Genomic DNA, 27,653 nt, shown 5'->3' with positions numbered 1-27,653 from the left:
AAACAATTCATACTAAAAATCTCCATCAAGCGCGTGCACTGTTTTTAGCCTATCGTCTTTTGACGGAAGAAGAAGAAGAAAAAAAACGGTAATTGACGTTGCCACGGAGACGACAGTGCTTGGAACCAACGAGTGTTTCCGTTTACAGCAACCTGATGGTTCTACCCGGGTTAAAGTTTTCAGCGGAGAAAATATCAGCACGTTGATGTATTTTCATGTTTAGCGGGTGAGTGCTGCCATGTGTTTTTAAGTAGAGCTTTATTCGACACCGCTGGTTGTAAGTGACGAAATACACCAGCTGCACACGGAAGAAGGTACACAGGTGTTTGGTAATAAGTGTAGATTAGGGGGAAAAAATGTCCGACGTTATGTGGAATGTTGTTCTAACATGTCAGTTTTCTTATCCCCATTAGATTTGTTGAAGCTGAGCAATTATGGAGCGACTTCAGAAGGTAAGGTTTTGACTCTCTTTCTGATGAGTTGTCCAGCTTTTTCCATGTTTTAATTCACTCAGAATTTTGGAAAATGATAAAAAAAAATAAAAAAAACTATTTTTTGCTGACATGCTTATCTATAGTTTATGCTGCATAAAAATAAAGTGCCTTGCAAAAGTTGTATTCGTAACTCTTGAACCCTTTCACATTTGTGACTTCGTAATTTCAGACTTACTGCATTTTTGAATTGCTTTATGCAACAAAGGATGCATGTTTAAAAAAAATTTTAAACCCGTAAATATGTGAGAAAGTGAAAGGGAGTTAAGTACAGGTGCACACCATACTTATTGGATTTTTATTTTTAAAAGATCTCTTAAACCTTGTTTCCTGACCCCTTCATGATTATCACTGAAAATCTCAATAAAATGCATTATTGTCTTGATGTAATAACACGTGAAAAGGTTCAAGGGGTGTGAATACTTCTCCAAGACACTTTATTTAAATTCTAACATTGTTTGTCATTCACATTTGGAGACTATGTTTAACATAAACACAAAAATGTTTCTTTCCCTTTTCTGATCCCCACAGATGGAAGATGACTCCCTCTATAATTTGGGTCAGGCTATAGATCACCCTTTCCCCCCTCCACTGCCTGAAAAGTGTGCTGCAGATCCATCAGACCTATATCAAGTAAGACTGTCAAACACCATTTTACTTGTTAGCAAGTTCAGTTTTTTATGTTTCTTGAACTCCTGTCATTTTACTCTATCAGTTGGTACAAAGACATAGTAACTACCCTCCCATCATTGAGACCAATACATGCCGCGTGGCTGTTCCATTTAAAGAACAAAGGCACCACCGAACTCCCAGCGAGTCTATCGGAAACAACTACAGCCCCAAGGCGCAGTACTTGAAGATAGAAAACCTCAGCAGACAACGTCCATCACGCAAGTCCTTGGCAACGGCAACTGGACCAAAGACATTGTAATAGTACACACCACACACGTTGCAAAAGAAGTTTCACACGTGCCGTAATCTTTAACTTGAAGAAGTTCATGCGTTTGAATTTTGATTTTCACAGGAGGCCATCGCGCAGCCCACCTAGCCCCCCTCAGACAAAATCCAAGAGAAGAAAGACTGAAATATTCAGGAGCCCGCCAATGAGTCCCACTGAGCAGCTTGTCATCATGCACAAGCAGGAGGAAAGTCAGAATGCCCAGAATGAATACAGTGAAAAAGACCTCGAGGTAAGAAGCGGTGAATTATTTTGCAGACTTCTAGAGATTGTTCTCCTGTATTTCATTTGACTTCATTGGCAATATTAACTTTTCTCTCTCAGAGGTATACATACTACGTCAAAAGAGGTGTCCCCTTGTACATGTTGGCCCCCTACCCAAAGCAGTCCATGATCAACATTAAGAATATGCTGCCTCCTGAGCCAGAGGAGGGTGTGAAAAAACCCATCCGAACCCTGAGGAATAAGTTGACAGAGGAGGTCGAAGACGGTTATTACTTCAACCTCAGGAAGAGCATAGGTAAAATTGTTTGTGTTTACAGTGAATAGAAAAACTGTATTTAGTGCTGATAAAATGCACTAAATTTTATCAGCGCTAAATACTTTAGCGCTGATAAATTCATCCAAAATGTTGTCCACCTGTACCATGACACAAATCTCGTGAACGTAAACACAAAGTAATATTTCATAAGGGGAAAAACAATATGTATGTGCATTTTAATTTGGCAGAATGATTTTTTTTTCTTCACAAACTGGTTTGCGAAGCTGTTCATAATTTCATTCAGACTGCCAATGCCTTTCCTTCCCTAGAAAAAATATTGTCCACGGCATGTTGCTACCACCACCAGATGTTACTGTTGTCATCGTGTTGTTTTTTTAAGTATCGCTCAGTAAGATTTTTGTGCCAAACTTAACTTTTGGAATTGTGGCCTAATGGTCACGTTTGACTTTATTAGAACATTGTCCACTTTCCGACAAGTTTAACAGTAATAAATTATGAAGCACCTTCTGAAATCATTGTAATAAAAGCTTTGATCTTTTTCACCAGTGGATTACATTCTAATGGACCCATCTGAGGGCCAGAGACTCACAATAAACAACATTCCAAAGCCTTTTCCCAGGAGGGTGATTCGTCCTCCAGTTCCCTGGGCGATTAGCTACAGGGAAGCCAAATCGTGGCAAATTCAGCATCTTTTTAATGTGTGTCCTTTCATGGGCCTCTTACAGCAAATCTGGATAGACCGGTAAGGCAAGCTGTTCATTTATTGGCTTGTGTAGTTCGTATCTTTTTTAGAACATTTAAAATACGTCGTTAGTAAGTGCAATGCTTACTTCGACTTGCAGCTGCAACTTGTAAAAGTGGCATGTGAATCATAATAAATGGCTTGAATGTAATTACAAACTGGCTTATAAGTAGTGGTGGACATTTACCTGATCATTTATCATTTATTGTGAACATTTCTTATGATAAGAAACTTGATTTATTGTTATTTTGATAAGTTTCAGTGATGTGGAACAACAAACAAAAGTGATTCTTTATCTGTAACGTAATTTTTATTATTTCCTTCAATGTTCCACTGTTGACGCGTTTCATATTTATTATTTCAGCTATTCATCCTTGAGATTTGTGAAAACAGCAGACCTGTGCTCCACCACCTTCCCTCTTTCGCCATCTGAGTTTGCTGTCTTTATCCGGAAACAATGCGAAGCCACCAGAAAGGAACTGGATGAAGGGTGTGTACTTCCTGTCGGATAAGCTGTCTTCCTCTCGCACTACAGGTTGATGTCCAGAGTTAATCAGCACAGTTGGATTTCACATCTGCTAGTTTCTGCCAGGAAACCCAACTGAACCTTAAGCCTGATGTTCCCATCTTGTCCACTTTGTCAGACACGTCAGACTGCTTTTCACTGAATTGCTTAAACCGTTTCATTTCAAGTTTATTTGTGTCTTTTTTTAAATTTTTTTTGTCTTGCCGATTTCCAAGAAAATTGGCAAGAATGTTGCTTAACCACTATCAAACTTTTATTTTTAGGACTTTGAAAGATTTGATGAAGCAAATGGGAACAAATTATGTGTCTTTGGAACAGGAAAGCTTCCAGTAAAATACCATAAAATAGAATGCATTGCAAAAGCATTCACAGCCCTGAAATATCTCCACTATTTTGCAACCTCTAATCTATTTTATGTATGGAAAACAAACATGAATTAGCAGATCATTAAAAAAATGTACTCTGTTCTGGCTCTGTTCTATATGATTTCAAATTTGTCTGCATATTTACACAGATACAGAGACGGTTAAATTTAAAATGTGGCTTCTAAAGGTTTTTTGATAAGATTGATAATGATACTTTATTTCAGACATACATTTCACCAACAAAACATAATAGTAAAGTAAGACTTTCATATTTCTAAGTGTAAATAGAAGAATTACCAAATTACCAAATATAAATGCAAATACATCACTTGTTCAGTGACTGAGTCTGAAGAGGAGTGTGACAAAATAACAAGTAGGTTGTTTGACATAGTTAAATTTTTCTTTGCCTAAATATTAAAAAATAATTTCTGTGAAATTAAGAAAGAAGAAAACTAAAGTTTGTCTGCATACGGCCAGTCTAAGAAAATACTAAGGTATTTTGGTTATTTGATGCAAAATACTAAGAAAATGAAGTCACAGACAAACTTTCTTCATAAATAATATTTATCATCTCGGTTTTCTTTTATCATGAGTACGTATTCCTTCAACAAATACAATCATAAACGAACACTGTTCAGATTTGAATTATTGATGTTCACAGTAGATTATGTTGTCGTGAAAATAAATCTTTAGAAATATTCCCTGATAAACTGAATAAAGGTATGTTTCTGGTCACTAAAATATGTTCTGAAAACTGAGATCAAGATAGTTCTATTTAGACTTTAACAGAGATGTCTTCTTTCTTTAAGGTGGCTGCCTTACTGTGTATCACTTTTTGTTCTGAATGAGAACATGTGGGTGAACCTTTTACCTGAGAGTGAGCCAGTCCTTGTTGCAGAGTTCTTCCGCTGCGTGGCTGCACTCATGTCACTGCAACTTCGAAGCCTGGTCATAGACTCCTTACAGGATCTGCTACAATTTTTCTTGAGACACAAGGTGTGGACTTTTTGAATTTTCTATTTTATTTTTTGTTTTCTGTTTGTACATGATGCTTAAAATGTCAAAATAAAGTTTAAAAACACGCTGCTTTCTGTTAGAATTGTTAGTTAACATGAGAGTTTTCAGAGCTATGATTCCTGTAGAACGTTTCCTGATTTCTTTTTTTTTTCCTACTTTTTTCTAGGAGGGGAATGACTTCAGTGGTGATTTTAATGTGCTGATATTTGTTCATTCTCAAATTTTGCTGGTAAAACTACGAGTGGAAAATTCTGAGATCGAGTTTTCTCCCAGCTTCGAGGAATGTTGGGAAGTTACTCGTCAAGCCTTTATGCAAATCATCAAAAGTGCAGAGGATCTATTAACAGTAAAAACTTTAAATTGATTTGTACATGTCTCTACTGTTTTTGCATCTTTCAACTTCTCTGTAAGATTTTATAAAATACATTAATACTACGTATTGTGTTGTTTTTTTTTTTTTGACCAGCTGGAATGTAAGCTGTTTTCTGATATTGACAGACAGTATCTAAGCACTGTCAAACCTGATGAGTCATTGGTCACAGACATACTTGCCCAAGTCAAAATAGCTTTCCAGAAGAACACAGTTGGTCCAAAAAGGTAATGACACATGACCAGATTTTAAATTTCGAAGAGTATGGAAGTTGTTAGCATTATATTTTATTCTTTAGGTACTTGGATACATATGAAAAATACAGGAATCTTCTTGACAATACATCAGATGAGGAGATTTCTGAATTTCTCACAGGGAAACACTCTTTACAAGATTCTGCCAAGGTAATTCAGTCTGAAACCTGCATTGTTTCCTGCTTCCTTTCTTCTTGTTTCTTTTTTATGATTCTCTATGATGTGAAAAATATTTGTCATTTTACTAATTTTTTTCTATTTCATGCTTAAGATAATAAGAAAAATTATAACTTCCACAAAGACAAACTTAGCTTTTAAATATTGTTTTCATTTAAGTGTTAGAGGCAATAAAACTCAGCATAGCTACATTTTAAAACAAACAAAACTCTCTCTTATATAATGTGTGTGTAATCAAAAAGATTTAAGTCAATTTAAATCCATTTAAAGTTATAAAAGTTTAAATGGAAGTAATCTTTGTCTTATAGGAAGTTTGTTTGATCTGAAACATAGTTTTGGTTTTTCACAATACTACTTAGTTTTTTAAAGACAACTCCTGTTGTATGAATCCTCAGAAAATTGACAGCATCATGCGTATATGGACGGAGATAGCTTCGCTCCGCATCGCAGTGCCGCTGTCCATGTTCTGCCTGAATGCCAGGGACCTGAATGATTACCTGTGTGACTGCGCAAACAAACTGATTGCCAGGATTGTTACATATGAAATGGATGAGAACCGGAGGCTCAACATAGAGTAAGAGCAAAAACTGAGAGCTGAAATTTAAGGTATAGGAAAAACAACCTTTGAGTTTTTTTTTTTCTCTTTTCTTAGCATTTGTAAAAAGTATGAGGAGATTACAAACACTGCCAAAACTAGCCCTAAGAATACAGAAGAGTTAGTGACCCTCATCCAATACGTCCAGACTAGCCAGGATTACACCATTCACAAAATAATAGAGGAGATTGAAGATGCATGTGAGCGGCTCAGCTTCCTCATGGACTATGCTACTCAGTCAGGTATATGATATTATAAAATTAATGAAATAGCATAGCCAAATGTGAATTATTTACCCTGGATATTAATTGTTCTCTGAATTTTCTTTGTTCCCAAGATAATACTTGACTAAATTGTTAACAAATATATTGCAAAATGAAACAATTTTTTGTACATTTTTGTTATTGTTTCTTTTCTTTGGTCTCTCCTACACCAGCTTTTGACTTGAATCTGAACACCTGTGTGTTCTGCTGGCCCCGTCGGATTGTGTCGAAACTGGAAAATAGCAGATTACATTTGCAAATCCTGAGAGAACAGGCAGAAGAACATCTCCAAGAGAGGTTATTTCACCCATTCATCCTTTGCAAGAACTGTTCTTGTTCTTTTTCTTTCTTAATGTTTTTGAGGCAGGAAAGTGAAAAAGGAGGAAGACGTCGACAACTACGGCCTCCATACATGGGGGATGGCATAGTTACTTTGAAAAAGTAACTTTAATCAGATTACTGATTACTCCTTGAAAAGTAACTTAGATGACTGATTACTTGATTTGGAAAGTAACTAAGTTACATTAAAAGTAACTATTTTAGTTACTTTCAGCAGCTGCTAACAACAACGCTCCGCCACCTGTGAAAATCACATTGATCTTTGCCAATACTTAATTGCAAGTTATTTTATAATGACTACATCAACAATGTGTCTCCACTTATATGGTTGATCTGATGAACAAACCGGCCTCTGAGTACCTCCGAGTTGGTACCGGTCTCTAAGTCCTGACCAGCCTCTGAGGAGTTGAATAAGACAGAAACGTTCCCCTATTCCTTTTGATAAAAACTGAGTGAATCAAATCCAAACCTTTTATGGTTCCAGATATATCAACATTTGGAGGCATCGTTTAGCACGGTGACTACAAAAAAACATGCCACATGCAGTACGAAAAAACCGATATCAAAGGCTCAAATTATTCCCAGGTGTTAAACACCATTAAAACTGTTGAACTTCCCAACTTCAAAATAACCACTGCCTTGTGTCCTCCATCAGCCCTGAAACTGGTCGCACAGTACTATCCTGCCAGGTAGTTGGTACTGTGTTTAGAGACATAAAGAGCTCATCTTAATTTCTCAGAAATTAACTTTTTGCATTTGTTCAAATTCAAGTTTATTTGTATGCTACATTTCAGCAACAAGTGTTTTTCATCATAGAAACATCATACAATCACTGATAATGAAAACTTTTGTCAAATGCTATCATAAAATATGTACTCATAAAATATGTTGATTAGTGTTCGGTTTATTATTAATCAAAGGCAACTCTTTGTTGTAAAAAAAACTCAAATTTTGTCTCGTCTTACTGTAAAAAGACGATATTTAGCTTGTCTAAATGGACAGCAAAAATCTTTTGTCATATGAAGGTTTGTATTCTGTGCCTCAGGGAAAAAAAGCACAGAGTTTGTGTTTACAAAATGCATAAAAGTTGCTTATTCTATGCTCATTAACAATCATGACATTTAGGTTGGTGACAAGTTTGTGTACATATTTCATTGTCCCTGTACGTTCAATGCTTAAAATGTGCATCATCTCTGTCTGGATGTCTCAGGGTCTTTGAATTTGATGCGAGGCTGCAGGAGTTGAACAAGGGGATCATGGCTTTTAGGAAAAAGGAGATGATGAACATGGAAGAAATGCAGCAGAATGTGGCTACTCTCGCTCAGATTACAGCCAATCTGGAGGCAGCTGTCATTGACCTGGAGGTGAGACAGTGCACTCTTCCCAAGCAAAGCAAACTATAGCAATGGTTGTGATTTGGAAAGCACTGTAATGAAGTCTAGCTGAAAAACAGCTGATTTTTTTTGTTTTTATTCAAATAGGACATCAATAAGGAGCAGTCTTTGCTTGAGAGGGACCAGAGCGAATTTCCATTGCTCCAAGTACTTATAGCAGATAAACAACCTTATGAACAGCTATGGAACACAGCCTTCAACTTTGAGAGCAAGTCAGAAGTGTGGCTGAATGGTAGGCAACTTACATAAAGCAAATGACACCCATGATTATTTTTCTCTCCACAGCGAACATATTCTAAGTGCTCTCATTTGCTTAAGTGACAAACATTTTTCTTATATTGTTGTTCATCTGTTCTGTTTTTAACTATAGGTCCTTTCCAGGGCTTGGATGCTGAGAAAATATCTGATGAGCTTGACACCATGTGGAGGACAATGCATAAGCTGATAAAGGGATTTTCTAGTCTTCATGGCCCTTCTTCTGTTGCTAATACCTTCAAAAACAGGATAGACCGCTTCAAGCAGCATGTGCCTATCATGATGACTATCTGTAACCCTGGTCTAAAGAGTCGCCACTGGGAGAAGGTTGGTGCCTTAAACTTTATTAGCCTCATCAGGCAAGCTGACTCGGTCAGAATTGTAGTTTCAGTGTTGGGATCTGGAAGTGTCTTCCATTGAAATGATCAGCAAAGTTGATGGGAATGATTCACGACTCGTTCTGTCTGATTGTAGATTAGCACCGTTGTGGGCTTCGAAGTCAATCCAGAGGAGAACAACACACTGTTGAGCATGCTGGACCTCGGGCTTTCCCAATTTTGCAAAGAGTATGAATATTGCACTTCAAATGACTTATGAGTTTGGCAAATGGTCTGTTGACTTTTTTCTTTTATCTTTTTAACTTCAATAAGCTTGGAGGAGATTGGAGGAGCAGCCAGTAAAGAGTACTCCCTGGAGAAATCAATGGACAAGATGAAAAATGAATGGACTAACCTGCATTTCTCATTCTCTGCGTACAGAGATACTGTAAGAGAGTCTAAAATACACAGATATGACTTGACCTGACATGTTTAATCTTTCTCCGTATTGTGTATTATACAGCAGTGAAAGCAAAATACATGTATTTTGTGAATGATTAGATCTGAAGAGTTTGTGAACAGTATTACAATCATGTTCTATGAAATAACTTTTTTCATTTATTAACCTTTACTCAGACAGTTTAATATCTCATTGTAGGATACTAAAATTGTGTCGGCTGTAGATGACATCCAAGTCCTTCTTGATGACCACATCATTAAGACACAAACCATGCGAGGCTCACCATTTATTAAGCCAATGGAAGCTGAATGTAAGGTAAGATACGGGAACACCATAATTACATGTAATCAGTTTTGTGAAACTGTATCCTTGCTAAAATCAGATGTTGTGCTTCAGGTGGTATACGGGTCTGTGAATCAAGATATTGACCAATTGCTACGTTATGGGTGTATGGGTGCGTTTCTTTTCAATTACCCATCTCTCACAGATACTTCCTTTGTCATAGGCATGGGAGGACAAGCTACTAAGTATGCAGGATATTCTGGATGCCATGTTGAAATGTCAGGTCACATGGCTCTATCTGGAACCCATCTTTAGCTCGGAGGACATCATCGCCCAAATGCCCGAGGAAGGCCGTAAATTTGCAATTGTGGACAGATATTGGAAGGACATACTTGCTGAAGCTGTAAGAGATTTGCAAAGCAATGCCCATCATTTCTAACTTGCCCCAGTAATCTCGTGCTCACTTGCATCTGATCAGATTAAAGACACACATGTTCTAGTGGCAACAGGCCAGCCCAACATGCTGGAGCGGCTGCAGCAGTCCAATGATTATCTGGAGGATATTCAGAAAGGCCTCAATGCTTACTTGGAAATGAAGAGACTGTTTTTCCCAAGGTTTTGGTTCCCAATTCTTGCTACTTTCTGTTTCACAGCTTCTAACTTGAAGAAAAAATGTCCATAGTGTCATTCTCTGTGTTGTTTCAGATTCTTCTTTCTCTCAAACGATGAGCTGCTAGAAATTCTGTCACAAACCAAAGATCCTCTGCGTGTACAACCCCACTTGAAGAAGTGCTTTGAAGGCATAGCAAAACTAGAGTTTACTGCGGATTTGGTGATTACTGGCATGATCAGCTCTGAGAAGGAGAGTGTGCCCTTCACAGACAATATTTATCCGGCCCACGCAAAGGTTTTGAACTTTTCCTTATGTTTCTCACAGAAAACAATATGGTGGATTAATTCATGTTGGGCTGTGTTGCTGTTACTCTTTAGGGTATGGTGGAGAAGTGGCTGCTGGAGGTGGAGAGTTTTATGCTGAAGAGCATTCGACATGTCATCTATCAAGGAATGATTCAGTATGCAGAGGTATCTGTGAATATTACATTATCTTGCATGTTTAATTCAAGTTGTGTTGTGTCTTGATAAAGTAAGAGCTGACTGCCATGCTTTGGAGGGCTTATAAGCATACTTCACTGGGAGGAGACCCCAGGACAGAGTCAGAACTTGCAGGAAGTCTGATAGTCTGGTAACGCTTTGGGACTCAATGTCAATGTGGTGGATAGTGTTTCTAGAGAGAGGAAGATCTGGATGCGTCTCCTGAACATGTTATCTCCACAACTAAATTTCTGATAAGACACTGAATGGGTGAAAAATGTAAACAATTTTTACAACAAGATATTATGTTTATGCCAGTAAATCAGTGGACCAGTTTTGTTAAGTCATTCAATTAAACAAATTCTAGCTCAGCAGAAACATTAACTTCCCAGACAGAGCAGTAGAGAGAGTTTACAGACCGATCAGATGTGGCTTTAGAGAAACGCACTTTTATTCATAGCTTTGCTCTGATTAAAGCTATGATTCTATGAGGCCATTTGAATTGACCTGGAAGATGGACAATTCTGTAGGTCAAAGTTCACATCCAAAATGTGTGTGCTTCACTACAAAACAAATTCAAGCTTTAATGAATACTCTAATCAAGAATAGGTTGGTCGTTGCATTTGAACTCAATTTAAAATAAATCTGTAAAAGCAAGGAATTATAGTTGGAATAAATTACTGATTTTGATTAAATTAACATTTAACTTTATTAAATGTTTCCCTTTTCTTCTCCTGTAGGTGCCCCGTAAGAAGTGGGTTTTGAGTTGGCCTGGCCAAGTTGTCATCTGTGCCTCATCCATCTTTTGGACCAGCGAAGTATGTGAGGCCATCCAAGCTAATCGTCTGCTGGTTAGTTATTAGATCATTGATCCTGATCTTCTCCATAAAAGCTGTATGTACTTATTGTGAGCTTGCCTCAAGTCCTGAGATTATATATTTTGAAGGACTATGTGGAGAAGTGCAATGGTCAGATTGCTGACATTGTGGAGCTAGTGCGAGGAAAGCTGCCAGGAGGAGCTCGAATGACCCTCGGTGCTTTGACTGTCATTGACGTTCATGGTAATTTCTAAATTCTAAGATAAATAAAAGTGTCCAAATATGTTCTTTTTGCATTAAATTAAATTGTTTTTATCTTTCTTGCAGCTCGGGACGTTGTTGCTAAATTGGCAGAAGATGGTATATCTTCCTTGAATGATTTTTCATGGATTTCTCAGCTGCGCTACTTCTGGGAAGACGATGAAGTGATGCTGCGCATGATTACCACCTGCCTGAAATATGGCTATGAATATTTGGGGAACTCTCCTCGCCTGGTCATCACGCCTCTAACTGATCGCTGCTACAGGTAACATTTGCAGAGTCGAAGTCTGGTCTCAAACATAAAGAAAGGCACAATGCTGTGCATTACAGATCACAACATCTACATTGAATTGGAATGTTTTTATTAAGAAATATACTTTTGTCCAATTACATTGTTCAGGACACTTATGGGTGCTTTGAAGCTGAATTTAGGTGGAGCTCCTGAAGGTCCTGCAGGAACTGGCAAGACTGAAACTACGAAGGATCTTGCAAAAGCTTTGGCCAAACAGGTACACAATATTCAGAACATTTCAGTTGTTATCCACTTTTTATATGAAACCCGATATTGATGCTAAATACCTAACTTTTTTAGTGTGTGGTGTTCAACTGCTCTGATGGTCTAGACTATAAAGCTATGAGTAAATTCTTCAAAGGACTCGCTCAGTCTGGAGCCTGGGCCTGCTTTGACGAGTTTAATCGTATTGAGGTGAGTTCAGGTTGTATTATATTGGTGAACTGTGGATGCATGTCAGTTTATTACAATGGACCAAACACCAGTCTTGTGTTCAGACTTTTTTAAAACATTGCCACAACAGGGGTTTTAAAATGACTAAAAGCTAATTGATCCAACTTATTCATATGTATTAATTAAAACAGGGGTATCTATCCAGCACCTTTTCACACAGAGAGTGCAATATTTGTTTTTGCACAATAGCTCAATCTCAGTTATAATAAATAAAGTGTGTCTTCCTTGACAACGTGTCAGATGAAGCACACACCATCTTCACATCCTGAAGAGAAATTTTTCAAGTGCTAAAACATTTTACAATTAGGAGCTAGTGGTTCTATTTGCTGATTATCTTTTGTAATTGTTTGAAATTACACTGTGTGTTTTTGGATGCAGTGGTATCACTTATCACTGTAGTATTTTTTAACAAATCTGCTTTTTGAAAAAAAAAAAAAAAAACTCAATAACTACACAGTTAATAATTTATTTAAAAATTCATTGTGTAATCCTTTTGCAGGCACTTTCAGAATGTAAACTTTAATATATTGCATAATATACCTAATCTCATATATATCTCATCTATCGAATATATTTTAAATGTGGTTATTTGCAACAGTCAATTGGGAAGGTCACCAGACCATTTATTTTTATTTTATTTGAAACAAATTTTCCAGCTGAGATGCTGGAAATGTTTCTTATTTTTTAAGAAATGTACTGCAATACTCATAGAAATGTTCTCAATATTTTAAGATAAGATGAAAAATCAAAATATGTTTAAATTAAGAAAAAAACAGGGGCAAGTGTGACACCACCTCCCTTGAAGAAGCTGCAAACAATTTCAATGGACACTCAGGGAGTTGGTTTAATAAAGTGTTTCTGGAGCTGTAACAGATAGTCATGTTGTCTCCAGGAACTTATATATGGATTGGGTCTCAGCAACATTTTTTAAATTAGTTTGTAGACAAACTGAAACTTCCTGTTTTCAGTTTTTTTTTTAGAATGCTTGGTTCATACAGAAAAATGTAAAGAAGGCTTTCAGCTTATTGCCGTTTATGGCTCTTTTTACAGCAACACACACAAACTTAAATACTAAAAGGAATTTGCATTTATCTCTTAAGAATTATCTCAATGACAATATGTGTTGGTATCATAGGTGGAGGTCCTGTCTGTGGTGGCCCAGCAGGTGCTCTGCATACAGCAGGCTATTGCTAAGCATCTGAAGAGGTTCCTGTTTGAGGGAACAGAGCTGTCCCTCAATCCAACCTGTTCTGTCTTCATTACCATGAATCCTGGTTATGCAGGCAGGGCTGAGCTCCCTGACAATCTAAAGGTACTTCTCAGGTCAAACTTTTCAAGATGATATACATTTTTAAAGGACTCTAACGCTACCTATTTTGTCTTGTAGGCTCTTTTTCGTACAGTTGCTATGATGGTGCCAGACTATGCTCTAATTGGAGAGATCTCACTGTACTCAATGGGGTTCATTGATTCTCGCAGGTATAATTTAAAACGTAGTAAATGCATTATGAGTTGATTTAAATACAAACTGTTCATTCAGATTTTACTGTCAGTCTTGCACAGAAAATTGTGGCCACCTACCGGCTGTGCTCTGAGCAGCTTTCTTCCCAGTACCACTACGACTATGGCATGCGAGCTGTGAAGTCTGTCCTGACTGCGGCGGGAAATCTGAAGCTGAAATACCCAGAAGAGAATGAGAGTGTGCTTTTACTCAGGGCGCTGATGGATGTCAACATGGCTAAGTTTTTGGCACAGGATGTGCCGCTGTTTCAGGTACATGACTTTATGCCATTTCTACACAATGGTGTAGAAAACATCCATGAGTTTTTTCTCAGTAATGTCTCACATTGTGCTGGTGGCTACAGGGTATCATCTCAGATTTGTTTCCTGGAGTTGTCCTCCCAAAACCAGATTATGATCTCCTTTTCAAGGCACTTGATGACAATATCTCAAAGCTTAACCTCCAGTCTGTGCCTTGGTTCATTGGCAAAATCATCCAGGTATCAAGGCTCTGATAATAGTATTTAAATATATATAAAATATAAATGATCTTCTAATGTAGTTAATTTGTTTTTATTTAGATTTATGAGATGATGTTGGTACGCCATGGCTTTATGATAGTGGGAGAACCTCTTGGAGGGAAGACCTCTGCTTATAAAGTTCTTGCTGCTGCCCTTGGAGACCTCTGTGAAGGTTGTTATAAGAATTTAAAATGTACCACTGCTTTTTTTGTGGTCAGTTATAAATTCTCTGATTTTTATGGTTTCAAATTATTTAGCCGAGGAAATGGAGGAGTTTGCAGTAAGCTACTGCATTATAAACCCCAAAGCTATCACAATGGGTCAACTATATGGTTGCTTTGATCCAGTCAGCCATGAGTGGTCTGATGGTGTGCTGGCCACCACCTTCAGGAATCAGTCAATTTCCCCCTTAGAAGATCGTCAATGGATCATTTTTGATGGTCCAATTGATGCGGTCTGGATTGAGAACATGAATACTGTGCTGGATGACAACAAGAAGGTACTGTACTTCAAGAACCTTGTTCTAGTTCCAATACTCTGGGAGTTTTAAGAAAGAACTTTCACTTTACCCTTCAACAGCTTTGTTTGATGAGCGGTGAGATCATTCAGATGAGTGCCAAGATGAGTCTAATCTTTGAGCCTGCAGATCTGGAGCAAGCTTCTCCAGCAACTGTTAGTCGGTAAGCAGCTGCAGTGATCATATTTGTAGGCAGAAATAAGATTTTATTTCTGATTATTGCTGATTATATTTGCAAAAAAGAACTGTCTTTCCTATCTACAGCAGCTTTTTGTGCTTCCACAATATAAGTGAAATTATTAGTGTTATTTTTTTCTGTAATTTTTCATCGGCAGGTGTGGTATGATCTACATGGAGCCTCAGCAGCTTGGATGGATTCCCCTACGAGATTCCTACTTACACACATTGCCTAAAACCCTGGAAAACGAACACGTAGTGTTGGTTAGAATACAGATGCTGTGTTTCCTAAACTCCTTAATAGTCATTGCCTTTCTGAAGACTTGTAACATACTTTGCCTCTTTTCATTCAATATTTTGCTTCACAGATTACAGATCTGTTTGACTGGTTAGTTCAGCCATGTTTGGACTTTATAGAGAAGGAGTGTTGCTTTATGGTGCAGACATCTCCAATTCATTTGGCCTTCAGTCTAATGAAGTTGTACACTTGTCTGATGGGTTAGTAAGAACACAGTTAAGTAACACAATGATGATTGTTTAACTAGCCAACTTGTTTAATTCGTTATATTTATTTATCAGATGAGTTAATTGCATTAGATCCCGAAAGTGGACACACCATGACCAGTGAGCAGATAACCATGTGGCTGCAGGGTCTGTTCCTTTTTGCCCTGGTTTGGACTGTGGGAGGTACCATCACTGGAGACAGTCGAAAGAAGTTTGACATCTTCTTTCGCAATGTGCTGTTGGGCCTTGATGATGAGCACCCTCGTCCCAAAACCATCAAACTTAAAAAGCACAACATCTTCCCGGAGCGAGGTCACCACATATCAAGCATAATTTTAGCATATAAATATGAGCCAAACTCCTGCGATTTTTATGTCAACATCATACTATTGTTTTGCAGGAACTGTCTATGACTACTACTTCCACAAGGATGGATACGGACAGTGGAACGCCTGGACTGACTCAATCACTAAAGAAGAGAATGTCATCCCAGCTGGAATCAAAGTCAGCATGCCCATGTGTATACTGTTCCTTGCCTGCTCCAACTGTGAGATCTTTCTTTTCTAGTTTCCGTCTTTCAGCGTGAAAGTGAAATAACCTCCTTTTTTCAGAAATCCATTTGTGAATAATAAGTGTATTATTATAATTGTGTCAAGCAGATTACAAGTATTGATTGCCATGTTCCCATAAAACGATTTTTTTTCATCACCAGGTCTCAGACCTGATCATCCCTACAGTAGAGACGGCGCGTCAAACATTTTTCCTGCACACTTACCTGTCACATGAAATCCCCATGCTGTTTGTGGGTCCTACGGGCACTGGCAAATCTGCCATCAACAAAAGCTTTCTAGTGAAGTTACCAAAGGAGAAGTACACACCCAACTGCATAAACTTCTCAGCCAGGACCTCAGCTAACCAGACCCAGGACATCATCATGGCAAAGCTCGACAGACGCAGGAAGGGAGTGTTTGGACCTTCCATGGGAAAGAAGTCTATAGTTTTTGTTGGTAAGGATGTTAAGCCGTGTAAAACCTATGTGTTGTTAAATTGTGGGATTAATTAGAAATACCGATTTTTTTTCCCTTCCTCTCTAAAGATGACCTAAATATGCCAGCTAAAGAAAAGTATGGTGCTCAGCCTCCCATTGAGCTCTTGAGACAATGGATTGATCACCACCACTGGTATGACAAAAAAGACACCTCCATTCTGTACATAGTGGATGTGCTGTTCATGGCTGCAATGGGGCCTCCTGGTGGTGGAAAGAACGACATTACAGGTATGTTGAAATGAAAGTTACTTGTTATGTATTAAGACATCCGTCAGTCAGAAGTCGATAACAAAATATTTGAAATGGCAGGTCGATTTACTCGACACATGAATATCATCTCAATTGATTGCTTTGATGATGAAACGCTGATGAAGATATTCAGTGCCATTTCTGACTGGCACTTCAGCAAGGGCTTTGATTCATCTTTCCTCAGGTAACATTTTTTATTTGAGGATGTTGGAAATAACACATGAATTATTGAAAGTATTGTCACATTGCAACCACAAACCTAATTTAACTTTAATATTATTTGGTATTTTATGTGCTAGACTATATCAAGGGTGCTGACATAGCCATGCTACACTCTTTATATCTCTGTTTGAGGACAAAATATTTTAAACCATACATCAGTTTCCTTCCATTTTACAAATTGTGCATTACTTCTTATGGTCTGTCACATACAATAAAAATATTTAAGTTTGAGGTTGTAATGTCAAACAGTAAATGGGAAGGTTATCCAGGGATGTGTGAATACATTTAGGAACTACTGCATTGTCCTGTCCTAGACTTGGCAAGATCATGGTTCAGGCCACCATGAACCTCTATAAAGCCACTATTGACAGTTTTCTCCCAACCCCATCAAAGTCCCATTATGTTTTCAACCTGCGAGACTTCTCCAGGGTCATACGAGGTGTGCTTCTGGCACCACCCACACATATGCAGGTGAGAAAACAAATAACCTGGGTACCTTTTATGTCACTCCTTCTTATGTGTCATTCAATCGGTTCATTTTTTTTTCCAGGATGGAGATAAACTTATCCGGTTGTGGATTCATGAAGTCTACCGTGTTTTCTATGACCGACTTATTGACAATGCAGACAAGGAGATGTTTTTTGAAATCGTCAAAGAGAAAACCGCTAACATCTTTAAGATGAATTTGGACAAAGTAACTCAGTGAGCACAAAACAAAAAAAAATCTCAGTGTTACAACTGCAGCTTTTCTGTTTCAATGTTCCTATCTTCTATGTTTCTCCAGCTCCTAGAGCATCTAAGCACAGATGGCACTGTGGTAGATGAAGACATCCGTAGCTTGTTTTTTGGTGACTATGCCCAGCCTGATTCAGACACTAAGGCCTATGATGAAATCACAGATTTGCAAGCTTTGCAAGAAGTGATGGAATTATATCTTGAAGAGCACAACAGCAGCAGCAAGGCACCCATGTCCCTCGTGATGTTTAAGTTTGCTATTGAGCACATTTCCCGCATTTGTCGTGTTCTGAAACAAGACAATGGTCACCTTCTGCTCGTTGGTATTGGTGGCTCTGGCCGCCAAAGCACGTCTAAACTGGGCACATTCATCAATGATTATGTGCTGTTTCAGATTGAATTGACCAAAAATTACAGCATGACGGACTGGCGTGATGATCTCAAACAGATAATGCTCAAAGCAGGCATCGAAGGAAAGAGTCTCGTCTTTCTGTTCAATGACAGCCAAATTAAAGATGAAGCCATGCTAGAAGATGTCGACATGTTACTTAATACTGGCGACGTGCCAAACATTTTTGCAGCTGACGAACGTGCAGAAATTATCGATAAAGCACAGGGTATTGCACGGATGGAAGGAAAAAAACTTGATTCAACTCCATTGTCAGTGTACAACTACTTCATTGACCGAGTAAAGGCCAATCTTCACATTGTGCTAGGTAGGCACTTTTATGTCAGCTTCGACTTGGATTTGACCAACTAGTTATACTTGAGAATTTATTGTTTTGATAGCCATGAGTCCCATCGGAGATGCCTTTAGGAACCGTTTAAGGATGTTTCCTTCTCTCATCAACTGCTGCACTATTGACTGGTTTCATGGATGGCCGAGTGATGCTCTGGAAATGGTAGCCCACAAGTTCCTTGAAGATGTGGAAATGGAAAGTGATGTCAGACAGAAGTAAGAGGATGCAAAATTATGAAAAAGTAAATTGTTCACAAGAATTTTAGTAAATGGCATTTGTTGTTTCTTTATTACTAAGGGTTGTAGATATGTGCAAGACCTTCCAGACAAGTGTCAAGGAGATGTCTGAGGTTTATTTCTCCAGATTAAGAAGACACAACTATGTCACTCCCACATCCTATCTTGAACTTATTCTTACCTTCAAGAAATTGCTGGGGATTAAGAGGGATGAGGTGAACACTGCAAGGAACCGCTATCTTGTTGGTCTTGAGAAGTTGGAATTTGCTGCATCTCAGGTAATGAACTGTGACAATAACAAGAAAGAATAAGAATAAAAGACTCATTTCTTTGAAATGGGAACTTGTCTAATGATGAAAATAGTTGGACTCAATTAATGGACTAGTCTGTCCCATAAAATGCGATATGTTACGCGTTTGTCACAGAACATGACACACACACATATATACTGTGTATATGCACCCACGTGTGTGTGTCATGTGCTTATATTTGTATTTGACATTTGGTAAATGACTAATGATATCCAAAGTTTAAAAGACATGACTGGTTTAGAAATAGAGCCTTGTGGAACTCATACAGGGAACGTTATAATGCTATATCTTATTAGGTTTCAGTGATGCAGCAAGAGTTGACAGCTTTACAGCCAGAGCTCATTCAGACGTCAGCTGAGACAGACAAGATGATGGTCAAGATAGAAAGCGAAACAGTAGAAGTTGATGCTAAAAAAGAAATTGTTTCTGCTGATGAGAGAGTGGCTAATGAAGCAGCAGCTGCAGCTAAAGCTATCAAGGTGTACAGCCAATATATATATTTGTATAATGCTTCATAAGACTATATTGTAACCATAAAGCATTCCAGTTCCACAATTGAATACTTTCTGATTTTTCTCCAGGATGAATGTGAGGGAGATCTAGCAGTGGCAATGCCTGCACTGGAGGCTGCCCTTTCAGCCCTGGATACTTTGAAACCTGCTGACATTACAGTTGTCAAGTCCATGTCAAATCCACCAGGGCCAATAAAACTGGTGATGGAGTCCATATGTGTTATGATGGGCAATAAACCTGAAAGAAAACCTGATCCTAGTGGCTCAGGTATGGTTACATCATAGAAAGAATAATGTTTCATACAAAGCCATTCTACTGACAAATTTCATGTTTTTACAGCATTCATTATAATGAATAAATATAGAGTTTAATTTTTATAAATAACTATGCTGCAGGTAAGATGATCGAGGATTACTGGGGTCCATCTAAGAAGCTTCTTTCAGACCTAAAGTTTTTGGATAACCTAAAATCATACGACAAGGACAATATCTCTCCTGTATACATAAAGAAAATCAGAGAAAAATTCATTGACCACCCTGACTTCCAGCCTTCTGTAATCAAAAATGTCTCCTCAGCTTGTGAGGGTCTCTGTAAATGGGTACGAGCAATGGAGGTCTATGAGCGTGTAATCAAAGTCGTAGCCCCCAAAAGGGAGAGACTGAAGTTAGCTGAGAATGAACTAGCTATACAGATGGACATGCTGTCTGTGAAAAGGGCTGAACTGAAAAAAGTTGAGGATCGACTACAGAGCCTCAATGATGATTTGGATGCAATGATTAATAAAAAGCAAGATTTGGAAGACAACATTGAATTGTGCTCTCAAAAGCTCGTTAGGGCAGAGAAACTGATTGGAGGGCTGGGTGGCGAGAAGGATCGATGGACAGAGGCTGCAAGACAACTGGGTATCAGGTAAATACAGTCATAAATGCACTGAATTCTTATTTATATTTTCAGTTGCAATAATTGTCATGCTTTGGTTTTTCTCTGACAGATATACAAGTCTAACAGGTGATATTCTGCTCTCTTCTGGAACTGTTTCCTACCTTGGGGCTTTTACAGTGGATTACCGTAAAGACTGTCAGGAACAATGGCACAAACTGTGCCAAGAAAAGAAAATCCCTTGCTCTGAATATTTTGCCCTCATCAGCACTTTAGGTAACCAGGTGGCTATTAGGGCCTGGCAGATTGCTGGACTGCCTGTGGACTCTTTCTCCACAGACAATGGTATTATTGTGTTCAACTCTCGCCGCTGGCCCTTGATGATTGATCCTCAGGGTCAGGCCAACAAGTGGGTCAAAAACATGGAAAAGGCTAATAATCTTGCAGTAATCAAGCAATCAGATGGAAACTATGTGAGAATCTTGGAGAACTGCATCCAGTTTGGAAAGCCAGTCCTCATGGAACACCTTGGAGAGGAGTTGGATCCAGTTTTAGAATCTGTGTTGCTGAAGCAGACCTTCAAACAACAAGGGGTGGAGTACATGAAAATTGGAGAAAATGTTGTGGAATATTCGAAAGAATTTTTGTTCTACATGACCACTGGGCTAAGAAATCCTCATTATCTTCCAGAGGTAGCTGTAAAAGTCTGCCTGCTGAACTTCATGATTACTCCACAGGGTTTACAAGACCAGCTTTTAGGACTTGTGGCAGCAAAGGAGAAACCAGAACTGGAGGAAAAAAAGAACCAGCTTATTTTAGAGAGTGCTGCTAACACCAAGCAGCTCAAAGAAATTGAAGATCAGATCTTGGAAGTCCTCTCCTCTTCCAAGGGCAACATTCTGGAAGATGAGACAGCCATCAAGATTCTGTCGTCCTCCAAAATACTTTCTGAGGAGATTTCTGAGAAACAAAAAATTGCCAGCATCACTGAGAAAGAGATTGACAACACCCGCATGGGCTACCGTCCTGTAGCTGAGCACTCTTCCATTCTGTTTTTCTGCATTTCAGAAATGGCCAACATCGAACCTATGTACCAATACTCTCTGACATGGTTCATTAATCTGTACCAGTATTCCATATCCCAGAGTACAAAAAGCGATGTTGTGTCTGAAAGGATAAACAATATTATTGAGCACTTCACCCTCTGCATCTACAACAATGTCTGCCGCTCACTTTTTGAAAAAGACAAGTTGCTTTTCTCCCTGCTGCTCACAGTAGGCATCCTGCAAGGCAAGGGTCAGATTAATGATGAAGTGTGGCGTTTCCTCCTAACTGGTGGTGTTGCCTTGGATAACCCTTATCCCAACCCTGCTTCTGAGTGGCTGTCTGACAAATGTTGGTCAGAGATCGTCAGAGCCTCCAAGCTTCCAAAGCTAAATGACCTTTTCATTCATGTCAGAGAAAACATCTCCGAATGGAAGGATCTTTATGATTCAGCAAGACCCCATGATGAACGGCTGCCTGACCACTGGGAAAACCTAATGGGACTAGAACGAATGGTTGTAATCAGGTGCTTCAGACCAGATAAATTGGTTCCGGCTGTGCAGGATTTCATAGAGCTGAATATGGGGCAAGCCTACATCGAACCACCCACCTTTGACTTGGCAGGGAGTTACAAAGACTCAAACTGCTGCTCTCCTCTCATTTTTGTGTTGTCACCTGGATCAGATCCCACTGCAGGTAATAATACGCTGAAGTGTCACAATAGTAGGCCAAAGTTTGTTATATATACATAAGAAAATGCAGAAATTCTTACATGTTTGGTGGCTTTTGTAGTACTGTTGAAGTTTGCCGATGACCTGGATATGGGGGGTAGCAAGCTCCAGACCATTTCTCTTGGACAAGGACAAGGTCCCATTGCAGCTAAAATGATTGACAAAGCAATAAAGGATGGCACTTGGGTGGTACTGCAAAACTGCCACCTGGCCACCAGTTGGATGCCCGCTTTGGAGAGGATTTGTGAAGAAACCATCACTCCAGATAACACACACCAAAGCTTTAGGTACAATACTCTCTTCAAAGTGGAATAGGAATTCAAATTGGCCCCTGTAACTCAATCTTTTAAAAAAATTTCTGTTCCCCACAGGCTGTGGCTAACCAGCTATCCATCAGACAAGTTCCCAGTTAGTATCTTGCAAAATGGTTTGAAGATGACTAATGAGCCTCCTAAAGGAATCAGAGCCAACTTGCTGCGCTCCTACCTTAGTGACCCCATCTCGGACCCAGAATTCTTTGGCAGCTCCAAAAAACCTGTCATTTGGCAGAAGCTCTTGTTCGGTCTCACTTTTTTCCATGCTCTGGTTCAGGAGAGGAGAAACTTTGGTCCCCTAGGTAAAAAACAAAATTACAAAACAATGAAATAGCGTTTTTTTTTCTCTCTCCTTATTAATTTCTCCAAGCTTGTGTATATTTTCAAAACTAGATAATTAATATCTAGTCATTTCATTTTACAGTAGATAAATTTTTGTTTCTTCTCCCATCTTCAGGATGGAATATTCCCTATGAGTTTAATGAGTCAGATCTGCGAATCAGCGTCAGGCAGATCCAGATGTTCTTGGATGAATACGTGGATATTCCGCTGGAGGCGCTCACATATCTCACAGGTGATTTCATATTGGTTTTCTCAGAAAATGAACAATCTTACTCAAGATTTATGCAACCAAATAGACAAAGGTATTCTGGGAAGAATGGATGGAAAACATCACAAACAAAAATCTGAAAAGTGGATATTCCATCTGTGTTCAGGCACACACAGATTTATCCCAGCTACTAAAGTCAAAACATTGTACAACTGTGTTTCATTGCAAGCACAACTACAAGATGTAAATATCAAAGCATCTCATTATACGCTATTCCTTAAGACAACTGGGGTCACTTTTTTTTTCAGGCGAGTGTAACTATGGAGGCAGAGTGACCGATGACAAAGACAGACGTCTGCTACTGTCCCTCCTGTCCATCTTCTACAATTGGAAACTGATTAAGCAGGACTGCTACCGTCTGAGTGAAGGAGATGAGTATTATGTCCCACTTCATGGACCCTATCAGGTACTGAGTTCACACATGTATTATGAATCAATATTTTAATGCAAGAGTGGGTTGTCCTGTATTATGAAGAGTCCAATTTCTCTTCATTTTGGCCACAAAATGTATGAAAAACAGTATGGTAAGAAAAAAATAAATAAAAATTTTTCTCTCAGGAAAATATTTTCCTTGAACAAGATACTAAATGAAAACCTAAATCTGTAAAGATGTAGACAGAACATAATATGTTACTTTTTTCCAGGGATATATAAACTACATTCGTAGTCTGCCAATTTGTACCGATCCTAGCGTGTTTGGACTTCATAGCAATGCAGACATTACTAAAGACAATCAAGAAACTAATCAGCTCCTGGATGGAATACTGCTGACCCTGCCGAGGCAGTCTGGCGGAGGGGGAAAGTCACCACAGGTTTGCAATATGTGTCGAAATATGATCACATAATTTATGTTGCATGTAGTCATTCAAGAAACTTTGGGAATTGAAATATGTCCTAAATAAATATTTAGGACATATTTTGGACAACAAGCAGCAAAATGAGAAACGTTTTAAAATCACCATGTAGAAAGCAGACACAAAAATCCAACAGCAAAGTGTTGGTTTATCTAGATCACAGCATCTAGATGATGTTTTCACAGGTTCGAAAGGAATGGTTCAAAATTTTTAAAATGAAGTTACGTTATAAGGTTATGGTTAGTTAATCTCCTAATTGGCGCTGATAACTCAAGGACCAATTATTTTGAACTTCAACAGAGCAATTAATTACTTGAGCCTGAAACTTATTGTTTTATAACACCTCTTGTCTTTATGTCAAAAACCTTTTTATTATTTATTCATGAATATTAATATATTATTTTTGCTTTTAACACCATATTTTTTAGCAGTCCCTCTCTCCAGAAATACATCGTCACATTTTCAGTTGGTGTTTTATTTAAGAGAACTATTGGTGGTACACTGCCTCTGACCTCAATTTAGACTGGATTTGTTTGGTCTTGACTCCATCAGATCAGCCTTTAGCCATATGGATAAACTAATATGTTTTGTTCTTTATCAGTGCTCAATGAGTTATGTTCCACTGGAAAGGTATTTACACCTTCTAATGTTTAAAGCCTTTTCTGTATGACAAGCTCCACTTTAGATGAAACTTAGGAAGAGTATGTTTCTCTATACAAGAGTTAGGTTAAAAATGATAAAAAATGTGTATGTTTCGGCAATACATTCTGTTGTCGTGTTTGGCCACGCTTCTTGTAATTGTGTTTTTTGTGTTGCAGGAAGTAGTCGAAGAACTTTCAGAGGATATTTTGACAAAGCTACCACAAGACTTTGACATCCAAGTGGTGATGGAATTATATCCAGTTGTTTATGAAGAGTCGATGAACACTGTGTTGAGGCAAGAGATTATCCGCTTTAACAGGTAAGACTGGCCTCTGCCTCGCTCCAGTCATATTAGAGAAGCTATGATAATTTATATCTTAAGCTGTTTTCTCTTTTAGACTCACAGAAGTGGTGCGTGAAAGTTTGATAAACATTTGCAAAGCTCTCAAGGGCCAAATTGTTATGTCCTCTGAGCTTGAGGATGTCTTTAACAGCATGCTGGTTGGCAAAGTACCAGGAATGTGGGCAGCCAAGTCATATCCCTCCCTTAAACCACTAGGGAGCTATGTGGCTGATCTACTGAGCAGACTACAGTTCCTCCAAGTAAGAATGATTACAAGTTTAGGCAGGTATATAATGTCTTACCAAAGTATTCATACCCCTTGAACTCTACAAAGTTTTTTTTTATGTCACAACTACAAACGTATATGTACTTCATTGGCATGTGTTTATTTATTTCTATTAATTTTTTCAAATAATTACAAGGTATGCTGTGCATTGTATTTCACCCAACTAAGTATATGCTTTGTGGAACTTGTTTTTGTAAGAATTACTAGTGCAGTCCTTTGCTCATCTTGATACTGAGTTAATGGCATATTTTCTGTGGAACATAGCTGAAGCTCCGTCAGATTGTTTGACATGATTTACATTTTCAAATCTTGCCATAAATTCTCACTTGAATTTACTGTATGTTTGGACTTTAACTAGGTCAACACACACCAGAAATGTCATTTTGCTGAAATGTAACCTTTCTCTGTCTCGGGGTGTTTGCAGTTGCTAACTGTTGCACTTGTTTTGGGTTCTTTTTCTGTTCAAGCTTCTAATGTATTTAGCTCCAGTAATCTCCCATTTTCATATGGACATCTTACAACTTTCTTTCAAAAATGGCCGTCTTCTTACCACAGATAGTGGTTCTGTCAACAAATCCTTCCACCTGTCCGGTGGGTTTCTGCAGCTCCTCCAGAATGAATGTAATTAATTCTTCTTCTGAAGCCTTCACATAGCAGCTGAATTTATCTTGCAATTAGATTACTTTCAAGTAAATTGTACTAAGTTTACCATTAAGGTGACTACTAAAGGCTCTTGTTTGGTTTCACTGGATGTTATCTAGGTCTACGAAACTAAACAGATACTCATCTTTTCTTTCCAGTTTTGAAATTATATGCTAAACTGTGATGCCCTACCACATAAAATCTGACTACAATACATTGGGATCTGTAGCTTTAACTTGACAAAATGTGGAAAAGTTCAAAGGGAATGAATACTTTGCAGTGGCCTGTAAAGCTTTCTTATTTCCATGTCTTACTTTTGCGTTCTGATATTGGGTGAAGTTTAAAAGGTATTCATGAAAAGAGTCTAATACCTTTACATATTATGATGGTGATCTGTACAGGACTGGATAAATCGTGGCCCACCTACGGTTTTTTGGATTTCTGGTTTTTATTTCACCCAGTCATTTCTAACTGGAGTGTCTCAGAACTTTGCCAGGAAGTATACCATCCCAATCGACTATATTGGTTTTGAATTTGAGGCAAGTATTTGGTTTCTAACTTTATTTAGTCACTTTTATACGTGATAATGCAGTCTTACTTTCTATTTCTATTCTCATTCACACTCCAGGTGACCAAGGAGGAGACCTATATGGAAAGTAAGCCCGAAGACGGTGCATACATTAAGGGTCTCTTCATGGAAGGAGCGCGCTGGGACAGGGAGAACATGGTCATTGGGGAGTCTCTACCTAAGATTCTCTTTGACAGTTTGCCCATCATCAAGCTCAAACCAGGAGAAATGAACCTATTTCTTCACGAGAATATCTACGTCTGCCCTGTTTACAAAACTAGCGCTCGTCGAGGTACGCTGTCGACCACTGGGCACTCCACCAACTACGTCCTGTCCATCGAGCTGCCCTCTGACAAGCCGGAGAAACACTGGATTAACCGTGGGGTGGCGTGCCTCTGCCAGCTTGACGACTAACAATCTGCCAGTTTTTAAGCAGCTGCTGATCTTGTCAGCTGTTACACAAGACAATGAAATACATGTTTTTCGCAATTCAAGAAATATTCTAGTTTTTTTTATTATTATTATTTTTAAGCCAAAAAACAAGTTTTTGCTTAAGAATACATTAAGAGTAGGACAGGAGTTTTTATCTGGCTGTTGGTGCATAAAGTGATACTTTGATGCCTCTCCCATTCAAACTTCCAGTCAGGTGGCTCTAAGAAGGCTGTTACACTTTTGCTTATCTTACAAGAAACAGGAAATTGTCTAGTATTGAGCATTTAACAGGCGAGAGGCCAGACACATCCTGGACAGGTTACCAGTCCATCGCACAGCGGTTTAAAATGTAATTTTTGATAATAAAGTAACTCTGAAATCATAATACTTGAACAATGTATTTATCTGCTATAGCAGAAAAATGTGTGAGCTGAGTTTGACCATCATGTCAACACTTAAAAAAACAGATCCTATTATGTCTTTATCCAGGTCTGACATTAGATGGCAGCAAAAGCAAATCATTGAGCCTCAACAGTTTTAAATACTTGTTTTTAGACATAGGGGCATACAACAAATAATATTTTGAACTTTGTAATTTAGCTGGTTTTGCCATAAATTCATACATTTATTGTTTTATTTAGAATTTAAATAATGTCTCAGTTGCTAAGCATTGTAATTAAAAGCAAACAAAAACACCTCTGAATATTTTTCATGTATCGCCAAATCAAATTTAGATATATCTTTCTCAAAACTGGGATGCTTGATGTTTAAACTCTCAGCTTAAATTAGCTTAAAACAGAGGTGATTTTGTT

At 38.3% G+C, this 27,653-nt stretch overlaps 1 protein-coding gene across 1 annotated transcript; it reads left to right on the top strand.

The window, feature by feature from the left end:
* Nucleotides 1-124: 124 nt before the first annotated feature.
* On the top strand, nucleotides 125-27,159 carry dnah3 (dynein axonemal heavy chain 3). The gene is made up of 62 exons (XM_055058798.1): nucleotides 125-226; nucleotides 414-452; nucleotides 1,023-1,124; nucleotides 1,207-1,418; nucleotides 1,516-1,681; nucleotides 1,774-1,969; nucleotides 2,498-2,693; nucleotides 3,058-3,183; nucleotides 4,394-4,580; nucleotides 4,768-4,947; nucleotides 5,068-5,198; nucleotides 5,270-5,375; nucleotides 5,798-5,976; nucleotides 6,055-6,239; nucleotides 6,434-6,557; nucleotides 7,810-7,963; nucleotides 8,081-8,225; nucleotides 8,364-8,575; nucleotides 8,723-8,814; nucleotides 8,899-9,013; nucleotides 9,224-9,340; nucleotides 9,531-9,710; nucleotides 9,786-9,922; nucleotides 10,013-10,214; nucleotides 10,298-10,390; nucleotides 11,140-11,250; nucleotides 11,346-11,460; nucleotides 11,545-11,743; nucleotides 11,879-11,987; nucleotides 12,071-12,184; nucleotides 13,359-13,535; nucleotides 13,611-13,702; nucleotides 13,777-13,996; nucleotides 14,089-14,223; nucleotides 14,305-14,416; nucleotides 14,502-14,743; nucleotides 14,824-14,924; nucleotides 15,097-15,202; nucleotides 15,307-15,436; nucleotides 15,518-15,754; nucleotides 15,843-15,946; nucleotides 16,155-16,449; nucleotides 16,539-16,718; nucleotides 16,800-16,923; nucleotides 17,276-17,432; nucleotides 17,512-17,655; nucleotides 17,746-18,412; nucleotides 18,486-18,651; nucleotides 18,734-18,950; nucleotides 19,280-19,462; nucleotides 19,565-19,763; nucleotides 19,892-20,405; nucleotides 20,488-22,115; nucleotides 22,212-22,437; nucleotides 22,522-22,766; nucleotides 22,922-23,038; nucleotides 23,323-23,480; nucleotides 23,719-23,886; nucleotides 24,747-24,889; nucleotides 24,969-25,173; nucleotides 26,243-26,380; nucleotides 26,470-27,159. Exons 2-62 carry the CDS (start codon nucleotides 435-437, stop codon nucleotides 26,821-26,823), a joined length of 12,087 nt encoding a protein of 4,028 aa, XP_054914773.1. The 5' UTR covers nucleotides 125-226; nucleotides 414-434; the 3' UTR covers nucleotides 26,824-27,159.
* Nucleotides 27,160-27,653: the final 494 nt, after the last annotated feature.

This window comes from Poeciliopsis prolifica, unplaced genomic scaffold (assembly GCF_027474105.1).
Source record: "Poeciliopsis prolifica strain line A6 unplaced genomic scaffold, Auburn_PproV2 SCAFFOLD052, whole genome shotgun sequence".
In the NCBI taxonomy this organism is placed as follows: domain Eukaryota; kingdom Metazoa; phylum Chordata; class Actinopteri; order Cyprinodontiformes; family Poeciliidae; genus Poeciliopsis; species Poeciliopsis prolifica.
Note: the sequence above shows the minus strand (reverse complement) of the source record. Positions and strands in the feature narration are given on the sequence as shown.